Source organism: Gymnoscopelus braueri, assembly GCF_963280865.1.
Source record: "Gymnoscopelus braueri genome assembly, chromosome: 17".
In the NCBI taxonomy this organism is placed as follows: domain Eukaryota; kingdom Metazoa; phylum Chordata; class Actinopteri; order Myctophiformes; family Myctophidae; genus Gymnoscopelus; species Gymnoscopelus braueri.
Window position 1 is genome coordinate 20,049,209 of NC_137617.1, and position 16,581 is coordinate 20,065,789.

At 38.8% G+C, this 16,581-nt stretch overlaps 2 protein-coding genes across 2 annotated transcripts in view; one reads left to right on the top strand and one right to left on the bottom strand.

Moving 5' to 3' along the window:
* Positions 1-5,673, bottom strand: part of LOC308105025 (syntaxin-binding protein 4-like) — a gene marked incomplete at its 3' end in the record, with an annotated part of 75,398 nt that extends 69,725 nt beyond the window's left edge. The window contains exons 1-3 of the mRNA XM_080455660.1: positions 5,652-5,673; positions 5,030-5,112; positions 4,417-4,699 (exon numbers count right to left, since the gene is read on the bottom strand). The remainder of the gene's footprint in view (positions 1-4,416; positions 4,700-5,029; positions 5,113-5,651) is intronic.
* Positions 4,476-16,581, top strand: part of LOC308105027 (low-density lipoprotein receptor-related protein 2-like) — a gene marked incomplete at both ends in the record, with an annotated part of 73,237 nt that continues 61,131 nt past the window's right edge. The window contains 2 exons of the mRNA XM_080455662.1: positions 4,476-4,536; positions 16,268-16,372. Coding sequence (XP_080311788.1) covers positions 4,476-4,536; positions 16,268-16,372 — 166 coding nt within the window. The remainder of the gene's footprint in view (positions 4,537-16,267; positions 16,373-16,581) is intronic.

A 16,581-nucleotide genomic window follows, 5' to 3' on the forward strand; every position in this document is an offset into this window, starting at 1 on the left:
GCATTTTGTTCAAAACGGACCAATCCTGCAAACTTTGGAAGCCAACCTTAGCCAATCAGGATGAAATATGGGATATCGGACAGATCCGGGTTGATCACATGACTATAGAGATACTGTGTAACGATTTGCATGACGTTTGGATAAAATCTGTAGGAGTAATGTCAAAAAATGGGTTTTGCACAAATCGGCCTCCTGGTGGCGCTATAACAGGCCCATGTGAAAAATTTGGGGCATATCTTCATATAATTGGTCCTCACCAATGCTTATTATATATGGTACAATATTTGTCTACTCAGTCTGTTTCAGAGGAGGGCTGTGGACAGCCTACCAGTGACATCATCAATAGGGAATCCATGCTAATAGAAACTGCAGGCTTTCTATTCATGGAAAGTTAGCATGCTATAATGAAAGGCATTGTTCTCACGTTAATAAAAATATATATATATATGTTTAAACAAAATCTTGTTAAAAAAAAAATAACCTGACGATGATGTCACTGGTATGATGAAACAGAGATGTTAGTAATAATTGGAAATTAAAAATGTATTTTTCCTGCATTTTTGGGTGAGCGGGGAACATAGAACCTTTTTTTTGTTAATGGGGAACATAGAACCTTTTTTGGGGTAAACGGGGAACATAGAACCTTTTTTTAGGTAAAAGGGGAACATAGAACCCAGGGAACAGAGAACCTTTTTTGGTAAGTGGGGAACATAGAACCTTTTTTGCAGGGAACATAGAACCTGGGGAACATAGGTACGGTCCCACCTACAGTAGGCCATTTTATGTTGCCTAAGTCAAAGACAACGTAGCCTCAGGAACCCATGCGTTTCTTTTTTTGTTAAAGACAACGTGACTTTTTAGGCAAAAAAAGTCAAAGTCAAAGTCATTTAATTCTCTTATGTTACGAAACTGACAGACAGCGTTATTTGTATGTTAATAGTCATATTGACATACAAAGTCACGTTTTGGGTGAAATTATTACATTTGTTTTGGTTCAGTTATTTCTGTTTTCTGAAAAGAAATTACATAGGCCATTATTTCAAGGTGACGAAACAACATTTAATGTACACAACACTGATGATAGCGCCGCCGCTGTCAAAATAATATACAAATCCATCAAAGCTGCAGCACCACTTGGAGGCAACCCATAGTCTCTTATAGTCACTTAACCCATTCAATCCGGGAACGCATATACTGTGTCATTTTAGATTGGTTTGCTGTAACCATTATTTTATACTTTGGGCTATTCTTTTTTTTTTTTCGTGAACATTTTAGCAAATCTTTGAATATCAGGGTCCCCACACATTTTTAGCAATGAATTTCCAAAACTTTTCCAAAACTTTTCCAGAATATTTAGCCCAATTTCCAGGCCTATACAACAATCATTCAGCGCAATAATGTGTCTCTTACTCCTATGTACAATGCCCAAAGATAGGCAGTGTAGCAAAAATAAAGCATAGAATGGTACAATTCCATTCAAAATTTCGTGCAAAATTAAGGCATAGCTCACTGGAATGCAAGACTCATTATGGCATCTGTATGACTTATTTTTTTAAATAATATTGCCTTGCATTTGCCCCATTTATGAATGTAAAAGTAATGAAGGATGCAAGGATGTTTTAAATTACACTTTTGTTGTAGGTTTTCCTATGTTTTTCCTATTAAGTTTTCAACAAGAGGATACTGTCAGACACGAGGAGGGATGAACATAATTATGTAAAACAAATCAAGAGTGGTAAACTTAAAGTGCCATTTATTTTAGGAACAGTACAGTATCCGGCTAAGATTTGTGGCATAACTTGCAGCCAGCTCTATTCGGGTCCTCTTCTCGCTTTACCCAGTCTTTAAACTTTTCATTTGTAAGCCACAAATTATTAAACAAACATTTCCCTGGCATTGTGGATCATACTACTAGTTCAACCGATATATTTTAACTGCGTTCGTTTACGCTTCACCGACTATTCACATGTTGCTCGCGATTGTTTGTTGGGACAGCAAACACACAACCTGCACAAGTTGCCAGGTTGGTGTCACGTGACAAACAAACAGGTCTACAAGCTAACTACTCATCACGCTGCAGCACGTTGTGAGCTTGTAGCTCTGTTATTTTTATCACGTGACCAACCTGGCACCCTATGCAGTGCAACCTAACAATTGAGACATACATTAGGCTGCCATCACACAGCCCGTTCGGCGAAAAACTACTTATGTTACATATTTTGTGTAATGTTATACATGTTTATGAAAATGTTTTGTGTTAACAAAATCAATAGCCAAAAACAATGCAGAGCCAAATATTTTTCCAGGACCCTTGATAAATTCCAGGACCTTTGATCAATTCCAAACCTTTTCCAGTACTGGATTTAATTTTTTTTTATTTCAAAATATTTCCAGGAATTTCATGACCGTGGGGACCCTGTACATTGAGGACTCACAATATGTGGGCTAAATTCCACTAGGTTTAACTCTGTTCATAAACAAACAGCTGACACTGACGCGAAGTCCACAAGATGGTCACACATTTCGCCAGGTCACCAATTTCACCGTAACACCTCCACGCTGGAGGACAGAGGCAGAAATGCGAGTGTTGGAATTTTGGCTATAACGTGACGCTGACGACCATTAAAAAGTGACCAACTTATACATATCCTTTTGATCAATAAGCTCCATCCATTCTAACGGCATCATTTGGAGTCTCAGGGGGAAAAAAATCCACCCCCTCGTGTTCACATTTAACCTCAAATTCAATTATTTCCCCCCAACTATATATATTTCAATCAATGTGACACATGTTATAGATACCATATGCTTTTTACTAGCCACTTTCAACCTGGCATCCCAATTTTGGACAGAATAGGTTAAAATTATAATCAAACAGCCCCCACCCCCCAAAAAGAAAACCGAAAATAGTGGATCAATACAACACAATGCGACGCACTGTGATCTTGTAGATCCACTATTTTGGTAAATAGGTGGCTTAGGTGGTAAATGATTGTTGCCATCCCCCATTTTATTTCTGAAAAGACGCCTCTACATTCTAACACTCTACCAGCACTGATAAGAATAACCTTTAATAAATGTCAGCACTCAGCAGGTTAAAACGGTGAGCTCTGTAGAATTGTAGGAACAACATGCGTGTCTAGACTGTATGTTCAGCGACATGGTGGCAGCAGTATCCAGGTCTGTTGTGACTATACAGTAAAGCAGTGGTTCTCAACCTTTTTTAGGGCCGAGACCCCCCAAAAGAATCATATTTGAACTGGGACCCCCACCCTGACAAGCACTTGGAATTGTAGGAGTTGAGGCATTACATTTAGTTTGACTCGGTTCCACAGATAGATAATGTGAAAATAGCAGATCTACAAGCCTACTGGAGCCTTGCGTTGCGAGGCGTTGTGAGCTTGTAGATCGGATTTTTTCACAGTTTTTGCCTCTTTCTTATATTATTTGTCAATTTGGCAAATGTTTGACCAGTTCTTATTAGTTTGTTGATTACTTTTGATGCCATATAATCTTGGTCTACTTTTTTGTTTGTTTTTTAGGCATTAAAAAGGTCTTAAAAGTCCTTAAATGTCACTTTAGTCATCTGAGGACCCCCCTCCCCCCAAAAAAAAATTCACGTGGGAACCCCCCTAGGGGTCTCGACCCACAGGTTGCAAACCACTGCGGTAAAGGATCACAGTTGGACTGTGGTGGATGTACTTGGTCCCATAAAGAGTACATAGTATGTATGAGTAGTACAGATACTGGACCCATCTATAGATTCACAGTCAGAAACACCATTTAAAGACGCCGAGCTAAAAAACTGAACCGTATGAGTCAACGTCGTCATCGTTCTGCACAATACAATATGCGGTATATTGTCATTTGTGTTTATTCATCCATTTGTAACTCTGAGAGTGTACACAATGTTTGAAAAGGTGTACACTCTCAGAGTTAACATTAATGCAAGGGATGTTTTTTTGGGTAAAAAAAAAAAAGTATTTGCTTTAAACCAATCATTTTTTGCTCATGTAATTATTAATGATTACTAATGACTAACTACATAACTATTATTAGTTATGTCTGTCTTTAACAAACAAATTATAACTGATGTAAACGACTGCTCAGCAAATACAAATAAAAGCCTTTTAGTTTTAGTGATTTTGACACTTTGATTTTGTCGTGCGCTGTTCATTTCCACTATGTGAGCGAAAGGGTGTTGTTGCGTGGAGTTCAACATGTGTTTGACAGATCAACATGCGTTGGCCACTCCCCTGCCATCGCACATGTGTGACACATGCCCAAATGCAGGGGAATGGCCAAATCCATGTCAAATTTCAACAAAGTTGAACTCCAATGCGAGGCACTTGATGTGAATTAGCCGTGAACCATTCATGATGTACAACACTCTCAAGAGTTAAATGAGGATTTTACTATGTGATTGGTAGAATATGATTCTCTCCTTCCTGCAATCACACCCTGATCATACAGCCATGGAACCATGTCAGTCAGGTGTGGGTGCCTTTGGCCTTGAGGAGAGACAGGGCGGCAGAGGTACGACAGGAGGTAGTCTCTGGTGTGAGCAGAAACGAGTCCAACTTCAGTTCACAACAATGTAGCGGCTGCAGTGTGATCGGATGTACAGCTGTTCTCCTTCAGACAACCAGTTGAGATGATCAACAGTGGGTCAGGGATGTTGAATGGTGCTCAGAGGTCCCTGTATGCAAAAACGACATGTGCATATAGAAACAATTACATTTTCATAAAGAATCAGTTCATTTTGAGAATCACACATAAGGTGAGGTTGGTGTATTCATTGTAATAACCAGACTAACAATATTGACACAACGAACCTACTGCGACTTTTGTCTCATAAGATGGTCAACGCAAGAAGAATTGATCTTTATTGCGTTATAACTCAACTAGCATACAAATGGAACCAAATGGACCAGTACGGGTCCATTTGTATGGCAGGGCGGAAGTTTAATATTTTTTTTTGATATGATACAATAATACAAAACAATAAAAGAAACCTTACAGTACATACCTGTCACCACTGTCCTCCCTGTATCTGCTACTGGTGTCTGAACATGGTATCTATGCAGGCTGTCTGGTTTTCAGGACTCCCCTCTGCACAGAAATAGGAGGTTATTCATATTTTAATAAAAAAATAGCCGATCTACAAGCGTGGCGTTGTGAGCTTGTAGACCTGCTATTTTCACAATATTTAGTCAAACTAAATGTAATGCCTAAACTCAAGTGCTTGTTAGGGTGGGGGGTCCCCAGTTCAAATATGATTATTTTGGGGGGTCTCGGCCTGAAAAGGTTGAGAACCACTGTCATGGACTACAAGCTCACGTGTTGCCTCAGTATTATATTTGGCTTATTGCCATTTCTTGGGATATTTCAAGGGCTATTTTACAGTATATTTTCCCCAGAATAGGGATGCTAGGGTTCAAGTGGTTAATGTAATACAATAAAAACTCCCTGTAATAACTGTGAGGACCTGTTGAAGATCCATGCCATAAGGTCTAGTATAACCTCAACCTGTTGTGGTACATGTAAGCAGGGATTACATACTGTACTAGCTGTGAAACATGACTGTGAACCATGGCTAATACTGTACATTTATATTTGATTATAATAGAAAAATAAACAAAACAACCAACCTCGTATTGCCCTGCTGACAGTAGCCCTAGAATGACTGTGATCTTACATACATTTCAAGTATTCCAAATACACAGTCATAGATCTCTCTCGGTCCGCCACTGTGTAGTGCCCATCTGCGCGGCCATAAAAGTGCTCTAAACTCCGTCTGTACTCACCCAATAATTAATTCCTAAGACGTCTAGTCATATTTTGTCCTCTACTTTCATATCCATGTGAAAGTTCTGCCAGAAAACGTGTGTTTAGTCAAATATCTCCACTTTTTCACGAGCTGCACACGGACGCCTTTCTGAAAGAGCTAGGGGGTGCGATTTGACTGACCGACCGACTTTACCAAACTTCCTCTCATGATTACAAACGTCATCACAAATTGACAGCTGCGGTGGCGTTTGCTCCGCACCAATCGCGGTCAATTTGTGATGACGTTTGTAATCATGAGAGGAAGTTTGGTAAAGTCGGTCGGTCAGTCAAATCGCACCCCCTAGCTCTTTCAGAAAGGCGTCCGTGTGCAGGGTCCGTGTATTTCCTGGCAGTTGGATTTTCTTTTGGTAACCACAAACAGAAATCCGCCCATTGCGCTCGTTTTTCATTTTTCATTTTTCATTTAGGGTCGCGTCGGTTCTTTCGCTCCCGTTCGCTCCCGTGTTTCATTTTTCATTCTTCATTTTAAAACAAGTTACGTTCGTTTCGCTCGCGTCTTTCATTTTTCATTCTTCAATAAAAAATAAAAAATGAAACGTAAGAAAACAGGGTTTTGCTTTTTCATTCTTTCATTTCTCGATCTTAATCAAAGATACTGTAAAGACAAGACCAGAAGCGGAAGTAGATTTAGTACTTAAAAATAAAAGTGATATATATATATATTAAATATAATTTTATACCGTAGGCTACATGATTATAACATTACTATGGCTACATCAATGTTAGACAGATGGACATATATATAGATAGATAGATAGATAGATAGATAGATAGATAGATAGATAGATAGATAGATAGATAGATAAAGATAGATAGATAATATAAATATATTATAGGCCTACTGTAGGCTACACGGTTATAACATAAACATAATTATGATAGGCTATATTATTATATTAGGCTATTAACATTATGCAAGCTAATTATATTTACCATGGTTACGTCAATAAGAAGACAGACATCTATATCTGTCTGTCTGTCTGTCTGTCTGTCTGTCTGTCTGTCTGTCTGTCTGTCTGTCTGTCTGTCTGACGGACGGACGGACGGACGGACGGGCAGATATAGGCCTACGTGATTCTCTTCTTTTCATTTAGACATGCGTTTTTTCATCCAAAATGTGTGTTATATTTATATTATTTAGTTGCAGCATGATTAATTAATAGCAATATTACGGAATAGGAAAACAGAAACAAATCTACCTATATAATTTGAACTTGGAAAGTTGGGTTGAGACTTGAGAGCTATAGGCGTCGCTACTCATTGAACCATCGAAATTACATCTCTGCTGACGTTTTAATCGGATACAGCATAGGTGGACACTAGGGACATCTAGTGTCACTCTTCCAAGTGCCCACATGTCCCTAATGCCCACTCGTCCAAGGTGCCCAGTTATCCCTATAGTGCCCAGAATGTTTTGGTGCCCACCTATCCTGGCTGTTACCGTTACTAGCCTATACATAAATACACACTGCAGTTATTTCCACACAGTAGCCTACAATTGAAATGGCCTATATAGCGGAACAGATTAATATCTTCAAATAACTGGTAGCTGCTTTCACTAATGCCCTGTCAGTCATCAGTGTAAGGGTTTGACAATATTATGCCCGTAGAAAGCACTGCCGTCTGCAACGATGAAGCAGCCTTAAAGCTCAGCAGGTCATGTTATAGATACAGCATGTTAGATTTCCTCAATACACAATAATAAACATCTGCAGATGTTCTATCAGACAGTGGTTGCAGCGTCCTTTTCTATGCTGTGGTGCGCTGGGGAGGCAATATAGGCAAAGGGACACACTCAGACTGGACAGACTGAGGGTACCATACGTGCGCTCCCGGTGCTATCTATCTATCTATCTAATGCAGTAACCTAAAACATTTTTTTTTTAAATGAAGCACTCATTGTCTCAAGTGTTTCAGAATCGGTATAAACAAACGTGAATACTATCAATACAAAAGATACAATGCAACTTTGGACTGGTACATCAGAGCTTATCAATATTCGGTGTCTGTCTGTCTGTCTGGATGGACGGACGGACGGACGGACTTACGGACAGATTGATAAGTAGACTTGATTATATTATATTATTTTTCATTTTTCATTTACACATGCGCCTTTTCATCCAAAATGTGTGTTATACTATTTACTTGTAGCATAGTTAATTAATAGTCCCTGTTTGCGTAGCCCCCAAATCGGGCTCCCCAAGTTTTGCTCGCTGTGTGAATGATACTGTGATTATACTGTGATTCAAATACAATGGATTTTGTCTTTGAGATGTTCAGGACCACCACCCACTCTGATATTGGTTCCTTGTTAAGAGCTACAGACAGGTCTTCCACATAGTAGCAGACAAAGTTGTGTCGTCAGAATACATGGCTATAGACGCCTTAACAGACGACGTCACACTGATACGAAACAGTATGCGCGCGCATGTCGGCAGCAAAAGAACCCCACCGCTCATAAGATGCAATGTAAAAGTGGTCACAGTCTCACGTGTAAAAATGCATCCCATCAAACTTTCAGATGCTGTTTCTCTCCCAGTGTGGAGGAAGAATGCTTAGGATTTTTACTGATCTCTCGCTCTTGAAATATATAATCCTTGGTTTCTGTTGTGTGTAAACAATAATAACAATTCAAAGCAGTTGTCCTCAAAACTCCACCTCCAGTGGCTGTCAACTGTCATATAAGAACGGAGAGAGCGCTCTATGATCATGGCACCAGAACCTGCTTGGCTCGCGCAGCAGCAGCCCCTCAAGACTAATTTATGCTCCGTCCCGCGAAGGTGTCGCGCACAGAGAACGGCCGAGAATAGCAGATCTCCAAGCTCACAGCGGTCGCATCCGTGACGCGGTTGTGAGCTTGTATGTCAGCTGTTCTCGGTGCGCAATGCCGTTACGCGATGGAGTATATATGTGTTGCCTGCAGGGCGCACTCCACTAGCCTACACACAGAAGAGGTTGAATGAACTGAAACAAGCTCACCCCAAAACAACAGGTTTGGGGATCTGTTGGGAATTGATTACATGAAACAGTTACCTGTGCGTCCAGTCTCAATGTTTGTAAACAAATAATTGGTCTATTGGCCCTGTCTAAGACCAGTGGCATGTCATTTGTAAATATGTCACACCAATATGAACCCCCCCCCCCCCCCCCCACCTGGCTTCCCAATCCCCCACAGAGCTTTTATAAATGTGGCAACTGTGCTCAGTGCTCTAATTCGTCAAATACCAAATGTTTTACCCATCCACCTACTGGTAAAAAATATAAAATATCCTTATTTATAAATTGTAACTCAACCCATGTGGTATACATGCTTAAATGTCCCTGCATGTGGACTGGCATACATTGGTCAAACTAAGAGACCACTTAAATTCGTATTGGTGAGCACAAAACTGCTATTCCTACTAACAACCCTGAATATGCCATGGCAGGCACTATCAACAAGCAAAGCATGGCTCCCCAGCATCCCTTAAATTCTGGGGAATAGAGAAAATCTTGCAGCCTCATCACGGGGTGGTGACATCATTAATAAATTGCTTCGCAGAGAAGTACTATGGATCCACAACCTTAACACCCATGGTCTACTCTAAACGAAGAGCAGAGCCTTTCTTGCTTCCTGTAGACGGTCCCTGAGGCTTTCATGTGTATTTTGTGTTTTTGGTGCCTTTCATTTTTGAAAATGTTCTCTTTTTTGCATTGTGTCTTAAAAAGATCTAACATGTTTTGGTATTGGCCTAATATTTTCCGTCCCTTATTTCTATATGTACACTGCTTTAACTTTATCTTGATATGGCATTATATGGTTTTACTATTTTGTATATATTTTGCAATATGTCTAATAGTCCATACCCAGAGCCAACCCCAATCACCACTGATTGTCGCTACCTTGAGGCTGTGACGTGTAGTACTAGGTAATTACCATGAAACAGAGGGCCATCTATCATTGGCTCAATAAATTATTTCTATTCATTTTTGGCACATTATTCCTTAATTTACAGTAGATCTGCCAGTCATCCAGACTGACAGATTCACTTGCCTTTTGCTTTGCAGTGTTTCTAAAGCCATGCAGTTCTTAATTTCCAATCCAAGGTGCTCTTATACAGGTTAGTTTGTTTTCTATCTGGAGCATGCTTGTCAGCTATTGACAAAAATAACTGCATAAACAAATTCAAAGCCTTACGCAGCCGCCGCTGGCTTGTTCTTTCTTACTGGTGGTGTGTTGTGCGGGAGCATTTCATTGAAGGTATAGGCCTACTGTATGTGCTTTATTAACTGTTTATTTTCTTATAAATTAGGCTAAGCAAAACCCCGAGTGTAGTCCTGGCTCTGCAGGTGCTCGTCGTCAGTGGGATACATTGCCCCACACACCTGTTGAACAATATATCAATGCGGACGGTGCTGTTTATGGTACGAAATGCCTTGTTTTTAGCACGCACTATTAATGAATTAATGAACGCGCCTATATATAGACCCCTTAACAGACGACGTCACACTGATAAGAACCAGTATGCGTGCAACCAGTATGCGCGCAATGAAACCTATTCTATCAGGTCTCGCTAAGACGCGTCTCACCACCAGCCAACACACAAGAGGGGGTTGGAGGGGGTTGAAACAATCACCTGTGCGTCCAGTCTCAATGTTAGTAAACAAATAATTGGTCTATACACTGTAGGATAACATAAATTAGGATGCGTAAAGGTGCGTGCCTGGATAGTGTCGCTTCTGATCACTTCGTGCGGCTGTAGGCCATTAATAGAGGTAAGGGTTGGCCTGCGTATATTGTATAGGCTATATATTATATAGATTATAGCAACAACTAACGATGTCTGCTTTCAAATAGGCCCACTAATGGCCAACTGAACATTTTTAACCCAACTGTTATAATGTTTTTGAAATCCCCAGCAGTTACAAAGGTTGTTTTTCTCCTTGCAACACTATTATGAATCAGATATATCAAGATGCACATGTACTTTAGCCAATCTATTTAATTTAGACATCAGCTTTTTCATCCAAAATGTGTTGGCTTTAGTTGCAGTATGATTAATAGAAATACAACCTGACGACTTTAAGTCATACAGTGTTTACCAACCATGGCAATCGAGGAAACCGAAAAGAACAGATCTGCCCAGACTAGTGAGATGTGAACCTCTTAACTGTGGGGGGTAGTTCATATTGTATTGGTAGGAGGTGGCACCAAGAGCCACGGTAGAACATTGAAGCGGCCATCGCCTGGTGGTCAAATCTGGGATTGCAATAGTTCTACATTTAAAACGCCACTGCGCATGCTTCTACCGTTTGAAACCCACAGGTTGTCGAGGCGCAAGCCGCGCAACGCTATTGATTCTCACCAGTAGAATATGTAAAATGTATTGAATGAATCCAAAACCTGTAAAATGACATCCTGCACATTGCCGTGGCCCGTGGGTGATGATTTTGTATTACTTTATTATTTTTACACAAATAATGCCAAAAAAGAGGGGGAGATATTTAACCAATAGAGCTCTAATCATAATGATTAGAGCCCTATTTGTTCTCTACTGGTTTAACAATTCCCCTCATTTTTTTGGCGTTATTGACCATATAATGCAAGAGGTTATTTGTGTTATTTGTGTAACTTGTAATCAATGAACAACCAAACGTCCAGACTCCAGTGCGCAATGGGGGGAGAGATTGAGCTCGATCGTTCATGGTGATTATTCCAAAAGTATTACAATTATGACAAACATAGGCTACAACCGTATGTAACCATTTGTAAGGAATGATCCCATCACGGGCACTGTGTGCCATAGGGCAGGGTCTGAATATTGTAGCGTAACTATTATACATCCAAGTTCATGAGATTCCAGATTTCCAGCCAGTTGTAAAGACTCGATTTAAAATTACTACTGCAATATCAACATTGTTACATTTGGACACCTGGATTTCCTAGGTCTATATCCTTCTATAGGCCTACTGTGGACAGAGTAGACAGACAGACAGACAGACAGACAGACAGACAGACAGACAGACAGAAACGGTCAGAGACACCAGTACCACCGAGTGTATGGAGCCGGAGTGTATGTAGTATGGAGCTTGTTGTTGCGTCTTTGAACAGTTCACACAGCGAGCAAAACTTGGGGAGCCCGATTTGGGGGCTACGCAAACAGGGACTATTAATAATATAACACATTTTGGGTGAAAAGGCGCATGTGTAAATGAAAATAAAATAATATATTGGCTATAATCAAGTCTACTTATCAATCTGTCCGTAAGTCCGTCCGTCTGTCCATCCAGACAGACAGACACCGAATATTGATAAGCTCTGATGTACCAGTCCAAAGTTGCATTGTATCTTTTGTATTGATAGTATTCACGTTTTGTTTATACCGATTCTGAAACACTTGATGACAATGAGTGGCTATTAATTAATCATGCTGCAACTAAATAATATAAATATAACACACATTTTGGATGAAAAAACGCATGTCTAAATGAAAAGAAGAGAATCACGTAGGCCTATATCTGCCCGTCCGTCCGTCCGTCCGTCCGTCAGACAGACAGACAGACAGACAGACAGACAGACAGACAGACAGACAGACAGACAGACAGATATAGATGTCTGTCTTCTTATTGACGTAACCATGGTAAATATAATTAGCTTGCATAATGTTAATAGCCTAATATAATAATATAGCCTATCATAATTATGTTTATGTTATAACCGTGTAGCCTACAGTAGGCCTATAATATATTTATATTATCTATCTATCTTTATCTATCTATCTATCTATCTATCTATCTATCTATCTATCTATCTATCTATCTATCTATATATATGTCCATCTGTCTAACATTGATGTAGCCATAGTAATGTTATAATCATGTAGCCTACGGTATAAAATTATATTTAATATATATATATATCACTTTTATTTTTAAGTACTAAATCTACTTCCGCTTCTGGTCTTGTCTTTACAGTATCTTTGATTAAGATCGAGAAATGAAAGAATGAAAAAGCAAAACCCTGTTTTCTTACGTTTCATTTTTTATTTTTTATTGAAGAATGAAAAATGAAAGACGCGAGCGAAACGAACGTAACTTGTTTTAAAATGAAGAATGAAAAATGAAACACGGGAGCGAACGGGAGCGAAAGAACCGACGCGACCCTAAATGAAAAATGAAAAATGAAAAACGAGCGCAATGGGCGGATTTCTGTTTGTGGTTACCAAAAGAAAATCCAACTGCCAGGAAATACACGGACCATACACGGACCGTAGATATAGCTATTTTGTTTTGGTGGTATTTGGAGAACAGGGTATATTTTCTGTAGAACCCTTTTTACAGTCTATGGGTAGAACAAGGTATTTAATGTTAGAATAAAAAATAATGTGTTTGGGGTGCAACAGTTAATCTATTCTATGAAAAAAGAAATACATAATTAAATAAAGGGGAGATTTTTTTTCTTCTCAGATCTACAAGCTCACGAGTCACCACTCACCTTGGGCCCACATGTTTTAATGGAGTTTACAAACCAGCTTAAATTTGAGCCCAGGAATCAGCTTGATCCCCCGTCCAATTGAGATTCGTCAAGCGATCCTATACTGCCATAGCCTGGTAAACCCTCCCTCCGGAAATCTAATTTCTATTTGATTTGGAATTGAGATTTCCGGAGGGAGGGTTTACCAGGCTAATACTGCCAATCCTAGCGTACATGTTGTGAGCTTGCTGTTTTTGCACAGAATGTTTCTATGATTCATTGATATATTAAAGAAATTAACAAAATTATTACAAAAACATGCTTCAATATTGTTCAATTAATCAAAACTAATCAATAGAATAATTGCTAAGAAATTATCGATAGTTGCAGCCCCAAATGTGTTCAAATACTATGAATAGTAATGTCTGTATAAATTGTTTCATTTATGTTTATTATAATTTATTTTACCCTTGAGTTTGTTTGTTTGTTGTATGTTGTATGTTGGACCGGGGTTGGGGGGGTAGATGTGAGGGCACCCAATTTTTTTTTTAAAGAAAATGTACTTTTGACGTTATGGTTATTGGTGCTTGTCAAAATCAATAAATACATATATATTAAAAAGATTACTATGAATAGTATGAGCTAGGTTTCCTTTTCAGAGGAAGAGTTAAATTCCTGCTTCAATGTCATAGGGAAATGACCAGTGGTGATTTCTTGCTGATGTAGCATACATCCCGACTGGTAAAAGTTAATCTTAGATGAAGTTTATGTAAAAGACAGACCCATAAAAAGCTGTATTCTTGTGTTTCATGCATAATTGGACTTAAGGGTAGACTTCTTGCTCCTGAAGGCATCATCATTCATTGCGTTCTTGTGGATGTAAAGGGACTCATGGTGCATATTTAGCATGATTGTATCCATTTTGTCAGACTAAACCCCGGGCATTAATTGAGGAGAAAGCTTGGACATTCAGTAATGGACCTTATAGGTCTTAATATTTTATCTATTCTTTTACTCTCCCAAGGGATTCATCTTGTTCAAGGTTTGTAGGCTATGCTTTTTTTAAACAATGTTTTTTTCTAGTAATATGGATTAATCTTTATAATTGTGTGTATTGCACAATTGGTTTTGCATAATTCGTTTATGAATTTATCAAATTATCATTGTTGGTTAATGTTCTAATCAGAAAAAAAATTCAATCCTAAATTCGATGTAAAACTATGACACCTGCTCTGATAAAATGATTACTGATATAACGTTTATTGTATTCTTTTGGTAGTGAAATCTTTCATTGCTTATACAGTATGTGTTGCTCATTAGTGAACCACATATGTTTTATATGCTTTTAAACAAGCAACACATTTTAAATATATTATTTTACTTCTAACTTCATCATAATTTAAGGTTCAATATAAATATTTTAAAAGGATATTTCACTTTCAAAAAAACTTTTGGTCATTTTATAGTCTACTCAGGCTTTTGTGAGCCCCCCAGACCGTTTTTAAGTTGCGTGATTCATTATTTAGATATTTGATATTCATTTTATCAGACACGCTCCCTTCCTATACAAACCCATTATAACTTCAAACTCCATTTTTAACATGTTAGATTCATCAAAAACACCCGTTCTTGGTTCTGGTGACTCACCCTGCCCTCCTAATGTGTGAGGGGGTCGTGTTTTTTCGATTACTTTTTTCATTTATTTAATTTTATTTTTTTATTGTATTTACTTGTTTTAATGTACCAAAAAATATATAAAAAATAAATGAAAAAAGTTATCGCGTATTAGGAGGGCAGGGAGAGTCACCAGAAAAAAGGACGGGTGTTTTTGATGAATCTAACATGTTAAAAATGGAGTTTGAAGTTATAATGGGTTTGTATAGGAAGGGGGCGTGTCTGATAAAATGAAAATCAAATATCTAAATAATGAATCAAGCAACTTAAAGACAGTCTGGGGGGCTCATAAAAGCATGAGTAGATGATAAAATGACCCAAAGTTTTTTTGAAAGTGAAACACCCCTTTAAGTGCAGTTTTCCCTGATCTCTTTATTGAATGAGCAGTTGTTCTCAAACATTTCAAGGACCAAATTGATTCGTATTAGGGCGTGGACAACCCCATTTGAAAAGATTTTGTGCCAGGGGGTGACCCACATAAGTAACAGATGTTTATTGTTAGATTAGATGCAGTACAGAATTCAACTGTCTATAGTATAGACAGTTGAATTATGTACAGTATAGACTCTATACTGTAGGTGGGGAGATAACACGAAACATATGATGTAAATAGAATTTTGTATACAGTACATTCTCTCATTTGGCTAACTTCTAGCCTGGGAAATAATAGTGAAATTAAACAGTTCCTCATTTTGATGGGGACACCCTGGAACCCAGGACCCCACTTTCAGAACCACTGACCCAATAGAGGCCATTATGTCTACTTCGGCTGAATGGTTCAAGGTCAAAGCATGAGCTGTTCATTCATGGTCAAGAATTAACCATAGTTTAAAGGCTCAGTCACATGTGTAAGGTCCAAATGTTGAACACCGTAGACAAAACCAGTCGCTACTACCATCATAAACATGATAAATCATTTCTCAAGAAAGTAATAAAACACTATTTTAAATTCAGTGACAGTGAATGTCAGCAATTAATACACTCAGTGTAGTGGTTACTGTATGTCTTTCTAAGGTGATCTGTGAACTCTCTGCCCCATTTATTTTATTCAAGAAAGTCTATCAATCTATCTACACAGTAAAATCCACTTTAACCTTATACAGTGGCTATTTGAAAATAGCTGATCAGAGCGTTCTGCTATTTTTTTAAAATGGCGCTGGCACAAAATATTTTCAGATGGGAGTCCGCAAGACAATTCATAAAGTTGGGGTCCTTGACATGAAAATGTTTGTGAACTACTGCTTTACTTTACCGTACGCTCATACATCCATGCATCCATTCTCCAAAAAGGGTGTGATGATGGGGAGTTTCAGTGCACCAGTGGACAGTGCATTGACATCGACTGGCGATGTGATGGGACTAAAGACTGCACAGACGACTCTGATGAACTCAACTGTCGTGAGTATTCCCACCGCCATTGGCTGCCTGGTCTCCAATTATCTTATGTTTAATTTATGATCCATTTTATGATGGTGTCACCCACCGAAAATAGCAGCTCTACAAGAACGCGTCCCAAATGCTGTGCCCCAAGTGTTGTGTTGTGGCTTGATGCACAAGTATATCCCCCATGATGTAACAGTGCACCCCCTGGACATGATGTTAGT